The following is a 24232-nucleotide window of genomic DNA, read 5'->3' as shown; positions in this document are numbered from 1 at the left end:
GATATAATAGAAGGTTGAGCTTATGGGGTCCTAGTTATCTTATTTGAGCATTAACATATATTTATTCTTCACTATGACGGGAATTCTTTGTGCCATTACATCTCTAATATTTTTATTTCATGTGGTTGCTGGTGTTCACAATTTTTCTATCGGCTTGATAAATATGGGCCGTGTATAATTTTACATGTATCGGATCATTCTCCTGCATACCTACGTCAAACGTTGATGAGAATACATTTTGCCGAGAAACAAACTCAGGGACCGATTCCACGGCTGAACGCTTGATGATCGAGGTCGCATGCTCTTAGTTATTTGCTTACAGGAGATGGAGTGGGCGTGACATCGGGTGTGAAACAACTCGACAAAAATTTGAGATCGTGATAGTGCAATCTTGACTCAAGGCATATGTTTTTGGTACGTAGTAGAGAGACCCAAGGGAAAATCATCTTTTAACTTTGTCCAGGGAAAAATAGGCAGGCCCAAGACTTCAAGCCACTCCTTACACACCTACTCACGGTGGAATCAATCTAAAGAGTTACCCAGGAACGACTAATTATTAACACGGGTAACATTGGGTGTACCTCAAGGAAGCTCTCTTGAACCATAGCTAGTTTTAATCGAACTGAATGATCTCCCGATAAAATAAAACCCTACTTGTGGATGACTGCATCACTTATCGGAAGTCAGAATTAGTATTTTAGCAAAGCGATTTTTAAGCTCACAGGACAACGTGAACGGTATGAAAAATTAGGTATTATCGAATGGAGTGAACACAAAAGTAAAAAAGATGCACATCATTAGTTTTTGTATTAAAATTAACATAGAAAATAGGATCTTTCGGTCAAACTTAAACCCGAATCTGAGAGCTGCGAATATTTAGGTGATTATCTGTCTATGAACATAGATAGGGATTGAAAAGGGTAAAGTAAAAATATTAAGATTGAATTGGGTGACCACGAATACTACGGAATATAAAACCCTGGTTCACCCAATACTAAATTTTGTTGCCTTTATATAACACCCAAAAAAGGCTGGAAACAGATTTAAAAAATATTTATTACATGAAGCCGCGTGATATGTGATAAAGAAACATAGAAATACAGTGTGTAAATTAAATGGACAGCGCACAAGGAAGGCAGATCTTGGAACAGAACAAGAGGAAGAGTATCTTGGATGCATTCGATAGTCACCAGGGTAGGGTAGATCTTGAGAATGAAATAGATGACTACAAAAAGTTAGATATTGATACAAAGTTAGCTGAAAAAAATTTACCAATAATTCACAATTAACTGCCAGTCACAAATGGCCACCATAAAAAAGTTTTATTTACGGAGAAAGTTATTATTAAAACAGATTATAACTGATTAGGTTGTCGTGAGTATTTCCCAGTAATATTTAAGTATCACACGGAAATAGATACGCCGACATGCGCGGCAAGATATTTAAGATGAAATATTTCTACCTAATTCACACTGATATCACCTTCCGAAGATCCTTGGGTCGATAAAGGATGAGAACATTGAAAAATTTTACCTTACGATGGTGTAAAATCAATAAACATGCATCATTTTAAGCCAGTAATTAAGAGGCTGAGTTATGCGGATAAAATCGGAAAGGCGTGCCGTGTGATTGCAAGTATATATTTTCCCTAAAACCGTGACACTTAATATTAACTGCGAGAAATCATCACAATTTGCCACCCTTCTTAAACGAATTAAAAATAACATATCAAGGCTCTTTAGTTAATTATTATGAGAGATTAAGACGTGCAATTGTTTAAATAAAAAAAGAAATGCAATGAATTTTACAGATAAACATTTAAATACAAATTCAAATAACTCCTAATGAAAATGATAAAAAAAAGCCTTCGTAATAATTGGTGAAGACTTAAAAAGAAGATCCAAACTACATAAGGATGTACCGAGAATTTAATTTACTTGCCCACAGAAAAATAACTTAATATATTTTCACGAATCCGGCTTCATCAGATACATAATATCAAAATCTAAAAAATAAACGTTCATTATCAACTCACTGACTGCAATATATGTTCCTAATAGATTTCATAGCTGTATATAATAAAATGATAACTTAACTTTACAATATACATAAATATTATAGTAAATTTATCACACAAAATGCTTACGAAAGGTTGGCTGTTGATGTACAAAACGGATGAGAATGGTAAAATTAATATAAATGCGCCTCCCAATCTCTTGTTAAGCTTAACTGAGAAAAGCGGAGAAAATCGGAAAGGGGTGCCGTTTAATTACAAAAACGTATTTTCCCTAAAACCCTGACCCTTAATATTAACAGCGAGAAATCATCACAATTCGACTTCCTTATTTAACGAATTCAAGACAACATACCAAAGCACTTTCGTTAATTAATATGGGAGATTGAGAAATACGATTGTTTTAATAAAAGACGAAATGCAATGAATTAGACAGTTACAAATTTAAATTAAAATTCAAAGAAAACCTAATGAAAATAATAAATTGTGAATAAAGCTAAACAAGATCAAATAGTCACACATACCCAGAATATACTTAATTAAGTTCAGTATTTAAAAAAAATATTGAATTAATTTACTCAATGATATGAGTTGCGTTAGACATATAGATTGAATATTAATTTGCCTAAAAATTAAATATGCTTGAGATGTAATACCATTTTCATCCTAACGTGCGATAACAGAGGAAACACATTGGTACCATAGACTTAAAAAGAGTATCCTAACTACCGAAGGTAGTAACCAGAATTTAATTTACTTGCCCAACCAAAATCAACTCAAAATATTTTCACTAATCCTGCTTCATTAGATATTTAATCTCAAAATAAACGTTCATTAGTAATACGTTGACTGCAATACATGCTCCTAATAGATTTCATAGCTTTATATAATTAAATGATAACTCTACAGCATACATAAATATCATAGTAAATATATCACACAAAATGCTTAGGAAAGTGGAGGTGTTGATGTACAAAACAGATGGGAATGTTAAAATAAATATAATTGCGCCTCCCAATCTCTTGTTAAGGTTGCCAAGAAATCGGAAACGGCGAGAATATAATAAATGACGTTGAGTAAGAAACGAACACTACGAAACACCTTCCATAAAAACCTTAACAAATCACCCTGGAAAAAAATCCAAGAACGCACCAAGTTTGCTAAGTAGTTTTTTTGGAACGCGTATCTAAATCGTCCATGTGCTATCAGTACTGTCTGTATCAGGGCTGTCAATAAGATAGTGAAAAAAAGTCTGTGGCCGGCACATACGATAGATTCATCACTCCGGATCCTGCCGTCGCCTGGCAAAGACGTCCCCGTCAACCATCAGCGATCAAGATATTTTACGACATGGATGTTTCCATGGAGGTGGTCAAGACACCCAGGTTTATTTTGAAGGCGGTGCAATTAGTGAGTATATCTATTTTCCATCCATGAATCCATATATATTTAAAATTTCCATACTTCATTATTTCATTCACAGTACTGCTATCCGATGATTGTTACACTGAAGATCTCCATGTAACCATTTGCCAAGATAGCTGATTTAATTCCTTAATGTTCATCTTCCTCGTGTCCTTCTTTATTATTCCCAAGTACTTACAAATATCTAGGTTTACCTGGCGGGGTCTTTCCTTTAAAATCCAACATACTTCTGACGAGAATTTTACAGCTTGTGGCACGACCTATCCACCAGGTGTTACTCCGGCGTACGATGCTGTACCATCATCAACTTGAGTCAACAATCCTAAGATTACTTTAACTCAACTCTCCATTCCACTCTCTTATCCGCTAGCCTTTTCATAGTGACATATTTCTTCTCTTTCGCATCATTTAAAACCTGTCCTACAAAAAGCCTGAATCACACGATCATTTTTTTCGTCATTTTCGAGTGATCGCGCGAATCATCACTCAGTTCGCGCGAATCCCATCACTTTTTTCATCATTGTCTTGTCGCATATTCCGTCCCTGAAACCGTCACTGAATATCACATTTTGGATTTATTCAATTGAACGTGACTTATTTTCAGTCAAAACTACCACCATAGCAGCAACCATTCTTACACTAAGGGTTCTGTAAGTTTCCTTCAGCATTTCGTCTCATTCGACCATTTCAGCTTTCATCGGAATTATCTCTCGGATATAAATATTTATAATTCATTCAAGCAATCCAAACCCTATTTCACGTTATCAGCCAATCAGAATGCATTCCTCTTTGGAGCGATTGCAACGATTCGTGGAAACCACATACCTACTAGTAAACATAAGCACGCTATATATTTTCGTGATGCGGGTCCTATGACGAGTTGTGATATCGGAAATGATGCGATATGCGATGGCGGGAGGGATAATGTGATTCTGAAAAATTAGCTCTCGAACGATCACTTTTCCGGTCGCGAAAAGCGATCGCTCGAGTGAATACTTTCCTCCTCATTAAGGTTCTTAGAAGTTCCTCCTTAAGGTTTTTAGAAAACTTCTCTTTTCCCCCACTCTTTCTTAACGCTTCCTCATTGCTAACTTGGTCGAAGCATTTTATCTTCATCATATTTCGGAGCACCACACTTCGAATGTTTCCATTCTTTTGACTTCTTCGCTGCTGTCAACGTCCAAGCCTCTCTCCCATAGAGAAGCATGCTCTACAGTCTACTTTATTTTCCAATTTTTCGGTAACCTCCTCGTTTCCCACTCCATCCGCCTATTTGCCCATCCTTCGCAAGAACTAGGTCCCGAACGCTTCAAATCTTTTCTGTTAGCTCGGGAAATTAGTATCATATATCATATAATTCGGTGGACCTTTTCAAAAATGAACACAGCATAACTATAGTCTGTGTACCGTAGGGTGGCACACGGGTCCGCCAGCTACCTGAATCGGTCCGCGAGCGCCCGGGGGAGGAAAGGGCCAACCATAAAAACTATGGGTGCATCCTCAGAGTAAGGATAGCATATATTTCCTCTGAGGGTGCATCCAGGGGGAGCTCCGCTGACTGAGCGGAAGGTGAGCAAACCACTGCTCTCCCCCTGGATGCGACCGCTCACCATCCGATCACTAGTTCAAAATGGTGTCGAAGAACTGTCGAGTCGGACAGACGTATTAATTATACATCGTAACGTATCGAACGCTGGATGACTTATACGTAATGTAGGAATATGAAATGCGATTGGCAGAAGGCCTTTTGTTACGTATTTATTTACTAAATTAGGTAGCCAAAATATTATTCTGCCGTGGAATTTTGTCGTAAGCCAAGTAAAGTTCAGATGTATTCTCCGCTGAAAAAGGGATTTTCGAGTTGAAATGTGTTTTTAATTCTTTATTAATATTTCATAGGCTTCAGATAAATTAAAATATATCTATATACGCAAATCGCGGGGTATTACTTGTCCGGTTAGTCAAAAAATAAGGCGTGAGTAATTTTTCTCCCGGGTTAACTGAGTAATTGCTTCAACATTCCCTTCAGGCCGCTTTACACGGGGGAAGTCATTGCGCAATAGCTAAAGTATGTATGAAGTTAAAATGAAAATTGCGTCGTGTAAAGCGTTGAATTTCTATAACACACGCGAGAATGCGTAGATGTAATACGGCAAAATATTCCCTGCTCCAATTCCAAGCTCGCAATTTCCACATGTTTTCATTGCTAACCCGTAAAATGACGTGGTCCATGTGAAACTGCATTTACGAACTTCATTGTATTTCATTATATCATTCATAATAATATTTTTATTTGCCAGGAGATCATAAAATAATGAGAAGAGTATACAGCACTGTCACAAGTACTGTGAGGTAAGGCACATAAATACAGGACAGAAACAAAAATACTCATACAATTGTACATTAGATTCAACGAAAAAAGACATTCAGTAGTAAGATGAAAATATTTTAGGTTAATAGAGTCACTCACAAAAACTCATTCTCTGAGTAATACAATTTTCTGAACAACATTTTTAAACTACTTTAAAATTTGACAATAGACTCAGTTTGTTTATGAGGAAGTTTATTGTACAGATGGAGACTCAAATGTTAGATAGCCTCATTGCCACTTTTTTGATCGTACATAAGGTACCTTTAAAATTTTGGTCTTCTGGTAGAGAAACATATTATAGTGATATCAGGGTTAAGAGTAAAACCTTTCATGTGACCTTTGACAAAGTGAGTGGCATACATAATGTAGACAGAACCAGAAGTGTTGAAGGTTAGAGGCCATGTCATATTTAATTGATTTAATATTATTGTGGCTTAGGAGATTTCAATTCACAGGTTAAGGGCAGAATGTTAAGGTCACTAAACAGGGGCCGACAGGGAGTTCACGGGCCAGCTTGAGCAACGAGTCTGATAATTCTTTTTTTTCATTTTAAATATTTTTGAAGCCAAAGCAGAGGATCCCCAGGGAACTATATTGTAGATAACATGAAAATAAAACTGGATTTATTAGAGAGTAAGAAGGATATTAATGGTGATGGAAGGATATATAGTATGAATGATGTAACAAGCAGAATTATATTTATTTGCTAGAGTGCTCATGTGAGTATACCAAGAAATAAGAGAATTATGTGAACACCAGGGAACTTAATATAACCTAACTGGGGAATAGAAGTCCCCTGAATATTAGTAGAAAAATATTTGTCAGAATTTTATGAACAAGCATAGCGTAACACATTGAGATTTATCAATGTTAACCACTAGATGATTGTTCAGACACCACGCAATGGATTGGTCAGAGGCCGTCTGACAATTAACTAACGAGGATTGGAAGCAGAAGGAATGAAGTTGGTATCATTAGCTTAAGGGATGGGTGTGCCCTTATTCGCAGAAATAATCTAATCCGGGAGGTGATTATGGGATGGAGTCTTGATGAAATGATTGCTGAAACTAACAGATAGATCATATGGTAGTTTACGGTTTCCCCCAATTTTAAGGGAGTTTGGCAGACTTTTTAAAATTTGATCTATTAATGATTTTTCAGGCTTCTTTGATCTTATTGTAAGTACACTGAATACCATGGTTATTTTAAGAATGCTTAGCATGATTGAGAAAGTGCTGGTATTGCTTCTCTTTCCTTTGTAATCAAATTTTGTTAAGCAATCACTGAATTTTCATTTTCGAGCAAGATTCTTCAGGCAATAAGAACATAGGTGAACTTCATCAGTATGCAAGCTCTTTCTCATAACACATTGTGATACTTTTTTGACTGTAAGTGGGAAGGAGGAGTTGAATTAGACAATAAATGTATGGAAAAAATTACTGAATCTATCACTGTAAACATATGTAGTGAAAACATCAGTCCAAGAATCAGATTTAAGAATGCCTGGGAAGTGTGAGATATTTCTGTTGGAGAAGGAAAGAACGCAGCGATAAAAAGGCTTTGATAGCTCAGCACAGATGAATTCACCAATTCAGGATAGTGATCAGGGATGTCTCAAGATAAAGCAGAGACATTCACCAATAACTGGGCAACTTCCGATATGGTCCATTGAGGTAGCAGAGTGAGAAGTATGTTGAGAGGGCATGTCACATTTAAATTCTAACGTTTCAAAATACAATGGAAGTCATCCCCATTCAGTGGCGCCGACTTCATGGGGCCTGAGGGGCCCGAGCCCCCCAAAAATTCGTTACAGATGTGAGGAAAAAATGTGTCAGGCTAGTCAATTTTCCCCGGAGTGTCCAGATATCGAGATTCGAGTGATCAGGGTTCTAATTTTGATCATATGATTCTTCTAAGTCGGCACCCCTGCCCATTCATATGATCTGTGAGAAAATCGATATAAAATCACCAGTCATACAAAAATAAGTAAGATTATTTAGTACGATAACACCAGCATTTTTTAATTTGACCGGTTTACCAGCACTTCCTCAAAACATCCGCAACACTACGTCCCGGAATGCTGAGATATTTAACTTCATCATTAGTCACTAAATGTTCACAAACAGTTTATTGCGATAATAATAACGTCTGGTGACGTCCTTAATCAATTATTAAATCTCTTTTAAGAAACTATAAGACGAAGCGGATTTCACGGAATTAGCAAATGTGAAAGCATTGCTTTCTAAACATGGGAAATACGTCCATTTTCGTCCTACAACCTCTTTTATCAAGACTTCAATGTCAGCCACCAGATTCCCAACGAAATGTTTGGACGATCGACACAAAAGGCATTTCCAATAAATATCACGCGACTCATAAAGAACTGTTAGCGATAAATCCTTAAAGCCCGTACATTTAGAGTGATATCTATTCGGGACAGAGTCACAAGGTGTGAACTTATCACAGGAATTAAAGGATATTCCGCAGCCGCTACACGAAAGTTTACACAAGCGCTAGGCACAATATTGAATGTTTTTCATTTCAAGTTCCCCACCAAAGCGCTCACTGAGCATTCACCATCCAGGGGCGAATGTGATCGCTCAGTGAGCGCTGACGTCACAGGCCGCTCACTGATCAAGGAGCGATCACTCCCCCTGGATGCACCCAATGGAACCGACTCACAATCAGTTAACCGCCGGGACCGCGCGTCGCACTACGGTAAACAGACTATATATCGTTCCAAGGAAATAGAGAAAAAATATATTTTCTTTGGGGGTTGGATGACACCCAACGCGGCTTCTAATGCTACCTTTCGCCGCGTGCCTTCTCTTGGGTTAAACCAGTGGTTCCAAAAGTGGGCGCTACCGCCCCCCGGGGGGGCGTTGCTGTAGTCTATGTGGGCGAAAAGTGCCAAGGGGGCGGCAGGGGGGCGCCGGAGGGTCCTGACAATGTGACAAATGCGAAGGTTCAGTAACCTTCCTTTTTTCTTTGTTTTCCAGCTTCGCATCTAAAGTTTACTTTGCTTCCCGTATATGGAAGTAATTTAAACCATGTGTTTTCTTAAATTCTAAAGTAAAAACGGTTGAAAAATATTTCCAAGCCTTTCTTGCACAAGAGAAACGTTTGAAGGGGTTCATTTTTATTTGGTCTATCGTTGGTACAACTTCACGGCACAGAGAACTTAATTATTTATTAGTCATTTAATTAGTCATTGTTTTTAATTTAATTATTACAATGTTCCTCATTTGGTCAATTAGTATATGATTTTGATTATTATTTTAAAGATACCGATTAGGGGGGCGTTGAGTATAGGTTTATGGATCCAAGGGGGCGGTGGCTCGAAAAAGTTTGGGAAACACTGGGCTAAACCTTTCCCGTTTTCCGACTCTTTGACTCCCAGAGTGCTCCGCTTCCATCACTTTCGAATCGATATTTGATGTAAATAAAAATGTCCAGGCATTTTTATTAACCTTTTTTACCTCTACTGGCAAAATTTATTTCTTTCCACAGATACTGGCGATCGTGTGCACGATTTTGAATGACCCCTGCCTTGCTACTTTTAGTTACAACATCCACAAATTAATACTCATCTACGTCGTACTATGTGGATACATGTTGATCTTGCTGATGGATTTGTCGAAGATCATATCAGGCGGGAAAACGCCTAAACCAGTGGTAAGCAGTCACATTCCCAAAACAGCATATTTTAATGCCTTCGTAACTGCCACATCTTTATTCCACCAGTACCGCGCGAGAGAGCCGGGAATTTATTTGTGCGAATACGACATGCATAGCAAAGAACACAACAGTATTCTCGAGTCAACCATTAGGTTTGCTGTCACTCACCGAATTTCACGGAAAAAGACGGAATAATGAGGGCCTTTAATCAATGACTACTTTGTTTTTTTGATTGTGACTAGCATAGACTTCCAACTCCACGCAAAACGTCTTTGACAGTTAAGAGTTTTCCTACGATAAGTTCAGATGGCAGTAGCATCGGCAGCTCAACATTTGCCGCCAAATTCAAATCACTAAAACACGATCTCGCTTCCCACTCCATTATTTCAAGTCTATTTGCTTCAGCTCAAAATACCCGCAAACTCGTAAGCACAACATAACTGATTCTCAGGAGCGAATGGGTAGTTTCATAGCATTTTTATTTGGAGGAAAGAACCATCAAGGCCTCAGGGCAGTAGGTTATTGTTGATCTTAGGTTATTGCACATAAATTAAAATCCAATATAAAAAGACAAAAATAATATTTATTGTCAACTAGTACATTATTTATGAGAATAAAAAAACTTAGCCGAATAGTTCTGTGCTACATAAATTTTTTCATGATGAAGTTCTGAAGAGTGATTCATGAACTCCTGGATAAAGGAAGAATAGAAAGAAAACAATCAGAGTATATCACTTGAAATGTTTCAGAAATTAAAGGAAAATTACACCTCCCTATGAAAAACAGAAGAAAGTTATGAGAAATGCTAGGACTTAATGGAAAAAATGGGGATTGAGCTTCTACGGCCTCAATGGATTAAAGAAGAAAAGGAATTTCTCAAATGGCCGTATAATTCTCCCTGCTCGTCCACCTTGCAAGTCGAAAAATTTTTTTTGCTGCGTTGGTGTGCGGGAAGGGGGAAAATTCCCCGCAGGGACCAAACACCAGCCTCTCAACCGGAAGGCCCAAACAACACACACAATCACTCACTCAAACATACACAACAAGATCCTTTGTGGGGCTGTAGGGACCTCCGCTAAGGATTCTTGCTCCACAGAAAACCGGGAATCTTCACAGGATGGGCCTGTTAAAGACAGCCAGTGATCCGTGGAAACACATTCACTCGATAAGCAGTCACTAACCTGTGGAAGGCTTCAATGTTCCGGGAGAAAAGGTTTGCTCCAAAAGAGCGTCGTCGGGGGAGTTCGGCAAGGGGACGAGGAAAGTGTGTTTTCCTCGTCCCCTTGCCGAACTCCCCCGACGACGCTCTTTTGGAGCAAACCTTTTCTCCCGGAACATTGAAGCCTTCCACAGGTTAGTGACTGCTTATCGAGTGAATGTGTTTCCACGGATCACTGGCTGTCTTTAACAGGCCCATCCTGTGAAGATTCCCGGTTTTCTGTGGAGCAAGAATCCTTAGCGGAGGTCCCTACAGCCCCACAAAGGATCTTGTTGTGTATGTTTGAGTGAGTGATTGTGTGTGTTATTTGGGCCTTCCGGTTGAGAGGCTGGTGTTTGGTCCCTGCGGGGAATTTTCCCCCTTCCCGCACACCAACGCAGCAAAAAAATTTTTCGACTTGCAAGGTGGACGAGCAGGGAGAATTATACGGCCATTTGAGAAATTCCTTTTCTTCTCTAGGACTTAATGACTTTCAAACAAAATTAGCTGACTGAATTGGCCATAACAGAGTATTGCACTGTTAAACAATTTTTAGACGATATCCACAAAAATCAGTTCTGTTAGACAAAAATGGAAGCAGACGCGTAACTATGGGGGGGGGGGGTGAGGAGGATAGATCCCCCCCAAAGCCTCAGAGAAATAAAAAAAATATTGTCTAGTTTTGACATTTAATAGCTGTGTCTTTAATTTAAACATCCAACAACTACGGTCTTGAGAAAAGTATTTCACAACACATGACAGAAGATGAAATAAAAATGAATGTGACTTACCTGGCTACTGTGCGAGAAAAACAAAAAAACCTGCAACCCTTGGAAGGGTAGTCCTTAACTGCGCAACTGTAACGTATTTCTTACGATACTCCAAATTTTGAAGATCTATTACGATGCGATACACGCTGGCAAATGCCGAAATTCTTCGATTTCACTACAGAACTCCGAAATAACAGCACAGTTCACTTGAGAGGATGCAGATGTTACCTTCATTTGTTTTCTAATAACACTTCGACCGAAAATATAAATCATTAAAAAGAGACATTTAATTATCATAAGGAAAGGCAATATTGCGTAAATTAGAAATTCATGGCTGAATTATGCATTTTTATAGCTACAAATATTATATTTAACAACAACTACAAGAATAGGTGTCGCAAATGCTGGCGGAAAAATTTCCCCTATCCTGTTGAACTTCCATGGTGACTAGTTTTAAAAATCAAGAGACACGCATTTTTTGTTTTGACAATAGTCGTATACGTTCCGAAATGTACTCGACAAAAATCACCGCCCTTAAACCTTTCACAGGGAAGGTGATGACAATGCGATCACATGTAGAGCGCGTCACCGCTTCTCAGCTACTCATGCGTCCTTCTGATGGGGCCTCGCGTGGTTCGCTGTTTTTCCCACTCCTGTAAGCTATTCCCACCCTCAACGAAAGGCCTTCCGTTAACGAACAAAGGAACCGGACCATAAATGTGCCATTAACTCTTGAAAAGAGGACGGCATTTTCCGCGTTTTGTTTTACATTTTGACAAACTAAATGCATTCCATGCCATCAACCGAATCATTGCTATGAATCGCGAATTCGGGTCAGTGTGAAGGAAACCATTAAAGCTAAACTTCTTTATGACATTTTCTGCTGAATTGATAGTTTTACAATCTTATTCCACGCGAACAGTGATGGAATAAGCTCTTATAAAATTTTTTTTTTTTTAAACCAGCCATTATATATAGATTACAGGGGATGAGCAACGTTTATATATGACACAAAGCAAAAAAACTCAGTGACCCCGAAAAACCAAAAGTGACGTATTAAAAAAGTCACTATATTTATTACTACGAATCTGCAGGCGCTCGAAGGGAAGAAAAATGTTTTGACGATTTTCGAAAAAAATCTAAGTGCCGAAAAATTTCAGTCCAGAGTCCGGACCTGGGACGACGGAATTCGGACGAAATTTTTCCAAGTCCGAAGCCGGACCCGAGACGACGGAGGGACTTTGAAACATTTTCGAAAGCGGGGGTCTCGCCGAGTAAAGCAAGACGAATCCCCCAAGCTAGGGCTGAGTCGATGGGAAATTTTATGGTGGATAACTTTTACTGTGGTCGCAAAACACGAAAATCGACCATTTGGAACTTCTTTGATCAAAAACATGTTTTGGGGGGCTATAGGTTGACTGGGGGGTGGTTAAAGGGGGGTTGGAGAGAAAAAGTTATATTTTCATGTATTGTCATCGGAAATGAAGAAGTGTGCAAAATTTCAGCGTTTTTGCTTCACAGGAAGTGAGTCAAATTTCAGTTACAAGATTTGAACCAGACAAACAGACAGGTTGGTGAGTTGATATAAAGACTGTAAAAAGTAAAGAAAAATTGTAATCTGTTTAGTTTAGGGTTTAGTTTTAATCAAGCAATTCGCAAGAGAAAAATGGACAAACATGATGGATGAATCCCCTCAGCACTTAAAACTTGAAAACCAACAAAATACCAACAATTAATCTAGATCTTTTTCCATTCCAGGAAATATTTTGGTCTTTTATCAGCGGGATTTTATGGATTACTGCTGGAGCACTGATAATCGAGGCCTACAGAAACTTCGATGAACTTCCACCCATCTTTCAAATCCTACCAGGAAACAACCAGTTTATCGCAGCCGGAATAATAAGTTTGTTGAACGGATTAGCGTTTTTCGCTGAAGCGGCAGTAACATTTAAGTCTGGATAAGAAGTGTAACCAGGAACAATTGGTGACATCTTTGAAAATCATCGCAAAAAAGCATCGCCGATGGAAGGTTCAACATGGCTCCCAATGTGTCGCCTACGTGTTTAAGCAATATGAGCCAATTTCTTTGTGCCAATTCATCTCTGATAGTTTCTATCTCATGTGTTTGAAATGAGCGCGAATTCCAACGTTGTGACAAAGTTTTTAGTTTCCGTAAGTGACATTTTTCATCTAAAACTACATCATTTGAAAGAACAATTACGTTGTTCTGTTCAAGTGAATTTTAATCACCTATTTCTCATTATCATCCCAATCAGTAACTCGCAGTCCCATATTTCATATCATTTAAGTTTATATTTCATATTTGTACTATAGTTTTAATTTGCATGTTCACAACTACTAGCAGTCAAAAGTTTCTCTAACAATATCGGCTTAGTTACTTCAATCTTAACGCCTTTTAAATACCTTTTCGAAATTTCACTTGTAAAATTTGTAATAGGTTGATCATAAAAAATAATCAACTGATAGCAAGCTCTATTTCATCTTATGTCCTAATAAGGAACAATTTTTAAGGTTTTTTTCCTAAAACGTATAGTTGTACTGCGTTAATTTATTATTGAATGAAAAACTGAAAAATTAACTTTGCGGATACAAAATATGAGAAATTATAAAAAGAAAATACCTCTGAATCATTTATTTTAATAAAATATAATTTTAACACAATGTATTAAAATATTATATTAATTATCGAGGCACTGAAATGAAATGAAATTGTGGAGGTGAGCCACATAGATCGAGTATTCACGTTTTTATACAATTAACGCCATTGAAATGCAAAGAAACGTAACAAAAAAACTTTGAAAATTTCTTTATAAATGGCATATATTTTAATTTGCTGCACTCGTATGGGCATGGTGGAACTAACATGTCCCTTTCACTTGTATAAAACAACACCTCTCCACTCTCCCATCATTCAGTAAGGATCTCTAAATCTCCCTATGGCCCGCCTGTGAACTAATGTCAAGCATTGCTCAGGCTACATTGTTTAGGAAAATGGCTCGTTGTTCCAAATTTCGCATCTCTTCGTCTACCATGAGAATAGGTGCCACTCCGGCTTCAGGGTTCCGGATCCAGACCTCACCACGTGGAGGTGGCTCCAACTCGAGCTACTCCCGTACACACCCACCCTTCCTGCTTATGACTTACCACTTAAGATGCAATATTTTTTTGGATCCAGACTTTGACACTATTTTCCTTGATTGCATTTTCTGGCGTATGTTTCCATCCCTTTCCTCCGGCTCTCTGATGCCTCTGTCACCATTTAACATGTCTGTCGATGGCTTGAATGTGGCAGGGTAATTCTGGGGTTTTGATCAGGGGTGGACTTTCCTCCGTCTGGTCGGCCAACATACGATCAAGCTCCGATGTCGATATGTGATCCAGTGGAGTTGGTGTTGCAACTGTAGTGTATTCCCAATCGATTAAATTGGTGTAGTCAAATGCATTGAAGCTAAGTGTTGGGATGTAAAAAGCTCTTTTCATTCAAAATCAACCTGATCACGCCCAATTTCAAATTTCTCTTGCTAAAGAGTTTTCGTGCACTTCAGAAACGACGAAAACTTAAGCACCTAATTCACCTAACAAATTTGAATGACATTTTCATGGCGAATTTCATCATTGGCGAAAATAAATCCTTGTTATAAAACAGTTAGCTTCCAGCAGCCTTTAGCAAGAAATTAGCCGGCGGGCCGCGAGTTGAAGTCCCTTGCTTTAATAAATCTGGAATGAAGAAGGTGAAATATACACGAAAGACATAGCGATGTGAGATGAAAGGGCGGTGAGGATTACTGGAGTGATGACTAGAGCGTGATAAATTAAAGTGGGATGAAAACGCAAGGAGAGGTAACTTCTGTGATAAGTGAATTACTCAGCGCGAGAAGTTGACATTGATTGTAAGGAAAACGATCGGTGGAAAACGAAGTACATTCCACATCCTCTATGGTTTCTAATTCCGACTTCCAAACAGTGAAGAAAAATAAGAGATAAGTGACTATTTAGGGTTTACAGTACAACAGCGAAAAACGAGGTTCAGGAAATATGTAGTAAAACCTCAAAATATACAGGCATGATGATATTATTTCGATATCTATCATATGTTGATCATGCTATGCAATGGCTGACAAGTGCAGTTGTTTCTAATTAGGGGCTCTTACATGCTCCTTCGTCCTTGCCGCCATTCCTCGGCATGTTTCATCAACATATGATCTTCCACAGAAACATGGCACTTTCTACAAGACTTCGCATAGTTCCTGCGGGATACTATCTTTTGGTCCAGGTACGATGTTTTGTATCTTGGTCACGCAATTGAATCTTTTGGTCACGTCATGCTTCCTTAGTATCTTAGCAATACATTGTATGTATATGTATTTACATATGGTAAAATCGCTGTAGTCTTAACTGTTGCTATATTAATGATACTTTTTCGATTTTCGTATTTTAAGGATTCGATGAAACTTATGGAGGATAATGTAGTCCATAACACTGTATGGGAGGGCAATAAAAATTAAAAATAGGTAGACGTGATGCGGGAATCGTAGTCGCCAGGGGCAACTTGAAATTTTGAAGCGGGAGTATCAAGTGAAAGATAGAATTTCATCTATTTTTAACAGTGATTTAGATATCTGATCGCTTTTCATCAGGTAAGTGATGATTGAAAACTTATACTGTGTCTTTTAAACTATAAATTTTGGTTTTATGACAAAGAACAAATATTTTTTTGCTACTGGCTCAAACACAAAGTCATGCCAATTTATATCCTATTCTGAGTCAGAGAATGCAGATTTCTCATATTGTAAAATATTTTCGCTATTAATCAGAAGATTTTTCACCTCCTCTGGTATTTTTTTTATTAACGGGGAACCCCCACAGAACAAGAAATACAATGATATGATGTAAGCAGATGCGTATGGAAAAGGCCATGGTTTGTTGCAATCCTTGAATCTTTCCTGGTTTGTTTTTCACGATATCTTCGTATATCCGGGTGCGGGTTTTCAACTCCTCTTGGATAGCTACCCGCTAGGAAGTATGGCATTTTTCACAATTTCCGCTCCGTGTATTAAAACTTTGTAAATAGATGGTGGCATGCGATACCATCGATAAAATTTTACATACAATTTAGTAGTTTTATGACAGTAAACTGAGGAAACCGTATCATTTACTCGAAGTCCAATCGATACAGCTCTCAAAATTACTGAGAAGCGGGTATTAGATCCTTCCATATTCCTGGATGAGGATTATATATGGCACTCCATTAGGATTGTCGATTACTAATAGTTTACCAAATCATGCAATATTAAAATCTAAACTAATGACTAAGAAAACCCACTGAGTTGACAGGTTGTCAGAAATCTACTATTCATTCTGGAGCTCTCATCCCACTTTCGAAAACATTGACGAAAAAACATTTCTCAAACAAATGAAGACCGCGTTTTTAATTTCTAATCTCTCTCCAAAATAAGATTTTTAGCGTAAAAACTCCAAAAAGAATGATTTCTTCTGCTTGACGGTCCCCCTTTATTTGCCAAGATCACCCATTGTAAATCTTGGTGAGTCACTTTCGTTGTATTCATAACTTAACAACTTCTTTGTGAAAGTCCTTCGGCACACACTTCAACAAAGAATACTGATGTTGAGTTCTCGGCGACAAATGAGCAAGCCAATCGCATAGAGAGCATATTTTGGGGAAACATTATTTGTAGAATGGAAACATTTGCAAGTGTTCATATTAAAAGAATAAAACTGGGTGCATAAAGGGGTAGTCGCCGAGGACAAAAGGCTTGGGGAGCGCGCGAACAGTTAGGTTTGTTGCCGTACGCACGCAGCTTGCGCACAAAATAAGATTTTTAGCGTAAAAACTCCAATACGAATGATTTCTTCTGCTTCACTGTCCCCTTTATTTGCCGGTTAGACCGTTATAAGAGGGTAAACACCATTGATACACCGAAATAACAAGTAGTTGAATGCAATGCACTGAAGATAAAGGGAAAATCCAGTCTCTCAAACGTACTAATATGCATGTCACGCTAACTTCCATAGTGCCTACCCCATGTATTGCGGGTCACAGGGAGCGACAACCACCCAACGTCATTTTTCTTTTGTCTTCAACAAATCTGTGAGGTGCAAGGAGCAAGATTTTTTCCCGTCTAATAATATAGACTCTTACTCCCAGTGTAAATACATTTGGAGCGGCAAGCGGCGGTAACTACTTTCATCCTAGCATTAGGTAAAAAATTAACGAAAAACGGTGATATTATAAATGAATCATAAAATTAATAAAATAAACAGTTAACTTTAATGAAAGCTTGCTTTTAATTTAAGGGATTGGGGCGCAATGTTGTTCGCTTACAATAGAAAAACCCTTTCCCTTGGGCTACAACCTTGTCGCGGTGGAAAGGCTTGCGCGTTCCTAAGACCCCTAGAGCTGCATTGACGGGATTAATTCTAAATTATTCCCGGTAAGGCCACCCATGCCAGATAGGTCGAAGGGTAGGAGCCAAACGAAAGGTAGTCCACGTGATGGTGTCACGTGAAAAACACTAATGGAATGGAAGTGGGAAACCCTACCAACTATCTCTTCCCTGAAAACATGGAGTACAACCAAATGAGCCTCGGAATCTCATCGACCGGGACCCGTCCGCAAAGGGCGGGTGTCGGGCACGGCAGCGAGGTCGGCAAGGTCCTCGGGGTCGTCAACATGCGAAATCATTGCAGAGACTTATCATCATCATCAGCAGAAGCAGCAATGAAGAAGGAAGAAAAGAAAACCAAGAAGATGGAGAAGAAGAAGTCGGCTATAAATGTAGGGTCGTGGAATGTGAGGACTATGATGAGGGCGGGGAAGTTAGAAAATATCAAAGGGGAAATGGATAAAGGGAGGATAGATATCTTAGGTTTATGCGAGGTGAGGTGGAGGGATTGGGGGACTATTGGAGTGATGGTTATAAGGTCACATATAGTGGTGGGGAGGAAAGCCAGCGAGGGGTAGCTTTAGTATCAAACGGGAAGATAGGTAAGCGTGTGGTAGGTATAGACCAGGTAAGCGATAGGATTCTGGTGGTAGAAATTGAGGCGCGGCCCACCAACCTTGTGGTGGTCCAAGTTTACATGCCCACTAGCAATCATAGGGAGAATGAAGTAGATGAGGTGAGGAAATAATCAGAGACACACCGGGTAAGAAAAATCTGGTAGTGATGGGGGACTGGAACGCTTCAGTCGGGGAAGGGAGGGATGGAAACAAAATAGGAGAATTTGGATTAGGAATTCGGAACGACAGGGGTGAGAAAGCAGCAGAATTTTGCAGGAGAAACAAGTTATTCATCACAAACACGTGGTTCAATCATCATAAAGGGCTAAGGTACACATGGAAAAGTCCATGGGATGTGGGGAGATATCAAATGGACTACATTTTGGTAAGACAGAGGTTTAGGAATAGTGTTAAAAACTCGCGCAGCTTCCCAGCAGCAGATGCGGATTCAGACCACAACACAGTGGCGGATACAGATGGGGGGCGCGCGCCCCTCCCTTGCGGGCCCGGCCGTATTGGCAAACATGGCAGAACCACGATTATGACTTTTTTATATCATAAGATGGCATTGTCTTATATATGTGTATAATTACATTAATTAAAATTTTATTTTACTCTGCCTGTGACTTGATTATTTTTTATTGCGATATCGCGATAAAAAGTAAAGGCAACTCAATATATCTTTTGCGCCCCCCCCCCCCTTGAGTGTTTTCTGTATCCGCCCCTGCCACAACATATTACTAATGAAATGCAACGTAAGATTCAAAGACTTATGAAGGTTAGGAAGGCGAAGAAATGGAACGTAGAAGCCCTGAAGGAAAGTATGAGGAGAGAATATCAGGAATTAGTGGACATTAGTATAAGGGAGATTGAAAGTACTAAGACTGTTGAGGAAAGATGAGATAATATTAAAACGGGAATAGTCAAAGCGGCGGAGAAGTCAATTGGTTACGTTGACAGTAGAAGGATAAAGAAGCCGTGGACAACGGAGAACATGATAAGGGAAATGGAGGAGAGGACGAAGTGGAAGAACGTGGACACCGAACAGGGAAAAATAATTTATAGACAAATTAATAATCGATTACGGCGTGAAATAAAGAGAGCAAGGGAGGCTTGGTGGAAAAGACATTGTGAGGAAACGGAAAAGTTCAGAAAGAAGAAGAGGTAGGCGCGTTGTACGCCAAAGTTAAGTCGTTATCGGGCGGCAAAAGAGGACAAGCCATGCCTAAAATTAAGGCTAAAGTTGGAAGGATGCTAAGCGAGCGAGAAGAGGTAAGGTGTAGATGGAAGGAATACGTGGAGGATCTCTATAAAGAAAGGAACAAACCGGAGAGATTGACTTAAGAGGATGAAAATGAAGTGGGGGAGGAAAACCTTGGGCCGGGGATATTAGATTCGGAAATAGAGAAAGCACTTCGTGATATGAAGGCCAGGAAAGCAGTAGGCGTGGACAATATCCCGTGCGAGCTTCTGAAGAATCTAGGGAAGGATATTAGAAAAGGTTTATCGAACTAGTACGAAGGATGTATGAGGAGGGATGTAGGCCGGAGGATTACGTGAAGACGGTTTTAATTCCGCTACCGAAAAAGAAGAAATCTGTGGGATACGGAGATTACAGGTCTAATAGCCTAATATCGCACTTGGAAAAAGTGGTACTGAGGATATTGAACAGACGAATTGAGGCAGGGCAAACGAATATTTAGGCGAAGATCAGTTTGGTTTTAGAAAAGGGAAGTCAACTCGTGACGCAATTAGTGTTGCCGCGAGACGAGACGAGACGAGACTTTCGCCAGTCTCGTCTCAGTCTCGTTTCCTGACCTCTGGTATCGTCTCGAGTCTCGTCTCGTGAACCCCAGTCTCGTCTCGGTCTCGAGTCTCGGACGAGACTCTCGTCTCGCCTCGTTTCCCCCACACTAAATTTAGCGTCGTTTCCATGCGTAAGCGTGCTGAATCGCTTAATCGATAGTCTTAAAAATAGGAGAGCCATTAATATAAATTGCAAGCACATATTTATCCGGACACCAATTGCATCAAACTGGTGCTAAAATCATTGATTTTATTGATAATCAATGAATAAAATAATAACATAAAACGAAAAATGTCTAAAAATGGAATGTAGACATAATCCTAATCGATCACCGAAAAAAATTCAAAAAATTATATTATCTTAAACATTGTTTGAACTTGATTATTATTAATACGTACTTACAATTTTCAGCGCCGTTTACTTTTGCCTGCTCCCTGTATGCCGTGTCTAGTAGTTCAAAAGTCTGTGGGGTTTCTCAAAACACAAGTTCCTGGGCAGTTTTACATCTGTATCTTGTCTCGTATCTCTTTATGTTTATGTCACTCACTGCACACTTTCTTCTTTCAACCCTATATGTTTCAATTTATGGGTTTTGTTGAACAAAATATGCCGTCTGGTCGATCGAGCACATTCCGTATCGATATCCGAGAACCGTCCTTTGTGCTGTTCTAAATTCTGTCCTGCTATAATTTTGTTCACTAAGATTCAAATATTCACTAATGGGCGAAAGGTTATAATGAAAGCGCATTTTTTTGGAATTTTCTTTGTAAATTTTAAAGAAACTATGCCACGTAGCGGTTTGTCTCAGTCACTATAATTGTAATTATTTCATCATCGAAAAATAACTCCAATTCCAAGGATCCTTTTTACACGAATAGGCGATATTTCTTTTCAACTAAATCACACGCAAAGGTTAGAGGCGCGTCTTCACGGCCGATCTCTTCCCAATTATTTTCTTGAAAATTCACGGAAAAATTAGATGCTATAAATCTTCGAAAATGGACTCAAGGGAGTATCCAATTGTAATTTACGAAATCGTATCAGAACATTCTGCACTCTTTTATTCCAGAAAGTCAAGCACACTGTGATCGGACCACTCACGAGAGCTAGAAGGCATGGTCAACTAAGAAGGGGTTCAGATACGGAAGGGGCCCAAGGCCGAAAAAAATAAAAACCACCAAAGCAAACGCAAGCGCGAAAAAAACTCCAACCCTCAGCTTCCAACGTCATAAATAAGATACCAGATGCTGGCAGGTCTTCGAGGTTCCGAGAACTATTGAGTGACAATGCCTGGACGGTCCAAGCCTTCACTATCATTGCCACGATGAAAGAGAAAGGAAAAGATGAGACAGAAGATGAGATGATAATGAACCACAGAGGAAGGCATTCAGCGTCCCCACATTGAAAATACAATCGCTAAGAAAGCACATAAATCGGAGCGTAAGTGGTAGACTATCTTCCATGGGCGTCCACCAGTCGCTGCTCCTAGAGGAAGCATCCTGGCATCAGCTGGAAAAAATATTCTAAAAAAAGTCGACCACACAAACAGAGGCAATTAAGAGGCACAGAACGAAATCAGACAGATATGCCTCACATATATACTCACTGAAAGTACATATATGGAAGATTAAGAGATAGGAATACCTAATGAAACTTTCAAACTCATACAGTGTGTCTTTCACGCTTAGGAACGACCACGCAAGGGAACGACCACGGGAATTTAAAGTCACGCTTGAGGGGTTAAATAGCAATAATAGTACTCCCTCGTTTGTACCGGCGAAAAAATACCGGTATACTGGTACATTCATAATTTATAAAATTTGTTAATAAGTTGAAAATAAACGTTCGTATTAATCTATTAAAATTATCCGGTGTTTCCGAAAATTAGATTATTATACAGGACAATTACACTGAAAAAGTCATTCACAGGCATTTATACGAAAACCCAACGGAAAACTGCATCAGAGGCTCAATTATCGAACTGTTGAACGGTGATAGCGATGTAGTTGTCAAAGGCAACGTCATACAAACGATTTCGGGGCATACGTTTTAATTTTTGGTGTTTTCCTAGCGAATGATAAATTTGAAGATCTCTCAGACAAGAAAAAGACACTGTCAGCAGAACGTCTTCTTATTCAAACACCCGACGGTGGCAATCCGACACAAACTTTGGCTACTTATACAACAACCACTCACTTGGTGCCCGAGAAAGCTTTTGTCATTTTAATTTCTGCTGTATTTATGTGTGTAAAAATATTTTTACACTTGTCTCATGTAAAGACATAGTAGTTTTTACATTTCTAGAATCGGAATTAGTTATGCCTAAAATACTGCGATCGAATAAAATTAGATGTGTAGGTCACATTTCTATTTAGGTTAGAAAAATATATACATTGTACGGTTCAATAACATTGATTTTCTTGCCTTCTGTGGCTAAAAAAATCTTTTATGGCCATAGTGATAAACAGTCAAGCATGTAGCCATAGTCAAAACACGTAATAATTTTGAAAAAGGTTTTTTGGCTGAAATTCTCGTAAAATTACTTTGCAAGTCATATTTAATTCGAATATTTTCATTTATAATTGATACTATATTTATCCCTGTACATCGCGGTGCGGCCAACAGCAGCCTCCTGCCCCCCGCCACAGGCTTTTCCCGGCAAGTGTGGCATAACTGTGTACGACACATTTTTCCACCGCCAATTTTAAAAACTTATTAAAATTGTAAAAAAATTAAGTACGACTTTCTCTCCATAAGTCCTTACAATATGCAATACATTGAAATAATTATTAGCTAACAGCCGCGCTAGCCACATTGTTTTGCAATTACATGCGGATCAAATGTTTCCGGACATGGCCTTAGAGATGGGACTACAATAGGGTAATGAGATAGCAATACACGAAGATACTAATACCACCTCGAAATACCCTCTACCAATTATGAACCGATTCGAATTTTTTCTCCCAGAAAAGATAAAATGCTGAGGCACGACTTTCATTTTCTCCGAGTATCTTCAAATGAGTGAGATGAAAAATTGAGGATACCATGACTCTTCAGCTTACTGAGATTTTAGTGCCGATGACAGCACCACAGACACCTGAAGTGCCCATTCATCACATTGCTGTGGACTAGCTGTTTGGAATCGCGCATGAGCAGCGAGACTCATGGGGTATGTGACGGTTTTCAAGCGCATAGCCAGAAATTTGTTACGGGTGGGTGCTTGGGGCATATGCAGACTGCCTCTACAGATATTTTGATGTCAATTCGCAAATTTCGGAAAACCATACCTTTCATCGAGTCAGCTTCATAATTCGTTTGCATATTGCTGAAAATTCAATTAATCGTTCGTTATTGGCAAAAATTAGGAAATGTAACTCGAAAAATCGAATGCCATAGGGAAGATAACACGGATATAGTGGTTTTCCTACAAAACAGGAAGGAACAGGAACTTCCTACTAGTAGCAGACATATCGCTGGAAGTTGCATGCCGGGAAGTATTTCGGGGTGGGACTGGGGTAGGAGGTTGGAAGCCACCAATGCCTCCCCCTTGGGGTGTTGCTAATGTTTTTCGCATTTTTTATTTTTACCTCTTAAAATTTGCTGTGGGGTGCAGAATGGATATCCTAAAACTTTCACCCCGAATTTTAGAGGTCGCTCGAAGAGGATAAATGCAATAACTTTCAGTTTCCCGATTTTAAGAAAGAACATCAATATCAGGGGTAACGCACAATTTTACAGCCATTTAGAACCTAAATTCGCTCCATTTTTACGTCCGTTCAACAATTTCACACTAATACAATACTTTTCCGCGAGTTACATCCGTGCGTCACAACCCTATAGGCCTAGTTACACGATATATAAATACGTACAAGTTAATGTCTAAATGCATGAACTCGTGAATGAACACGAAAATGCACCGTGTAACCA

The 24232-nt window shown here is 39.0% G+C and overlaps 2 protein-coding genes across 2 annotated transcripts in view; one reads left to right on the top strand and one right to left on the bottom strand.

The window, feature by feature from the left end:
• LOC124165975 (adenylosuccinate lyase) overlaps positions 1–24232 on the bottom strand; it is a 400694-nt gene that overhangs the window by 143029 nt on the left and 233433 nt on the right. The gene's annotated exons all lie outside the window — the stretch shown is intronic.
• Positions 3278–13456, top strand: LOC124166113. Its single transcript, XM_046543773.1, has 3 exons — positions 3278–3424; positions 9321–9485; positions 13215–13456. The coding sequence occupies exons 1-3, from the start codon at positions 3365–3367 to the stop codon at positions 13416–13418; spliced, it is 429 nt and encodes a 142-aa protein (XP_046399729.1). The 5' UTR covers positions 3278–3364; the 3' UTR covers positions 13419–13456.

The sequence above is a fragment of the Ischnura elegans genome, chromosome 1 (assembly GCF_921293095.1).
Source record: "Ischnura elegans chromosome 1, ioIscEleg1.1, whole genome shotgun sequence".
Classification (NCBI taxonomy): domain Eukaryota; kingdom Metazoa; phylum Arthropoda; class Insecta; order Odonata; family Coenagrionidae; genus Ischnura; species Ischnura elegans.
This window is presented reverse-complemented; position numbering and strand designations above follow the sequence as displayed.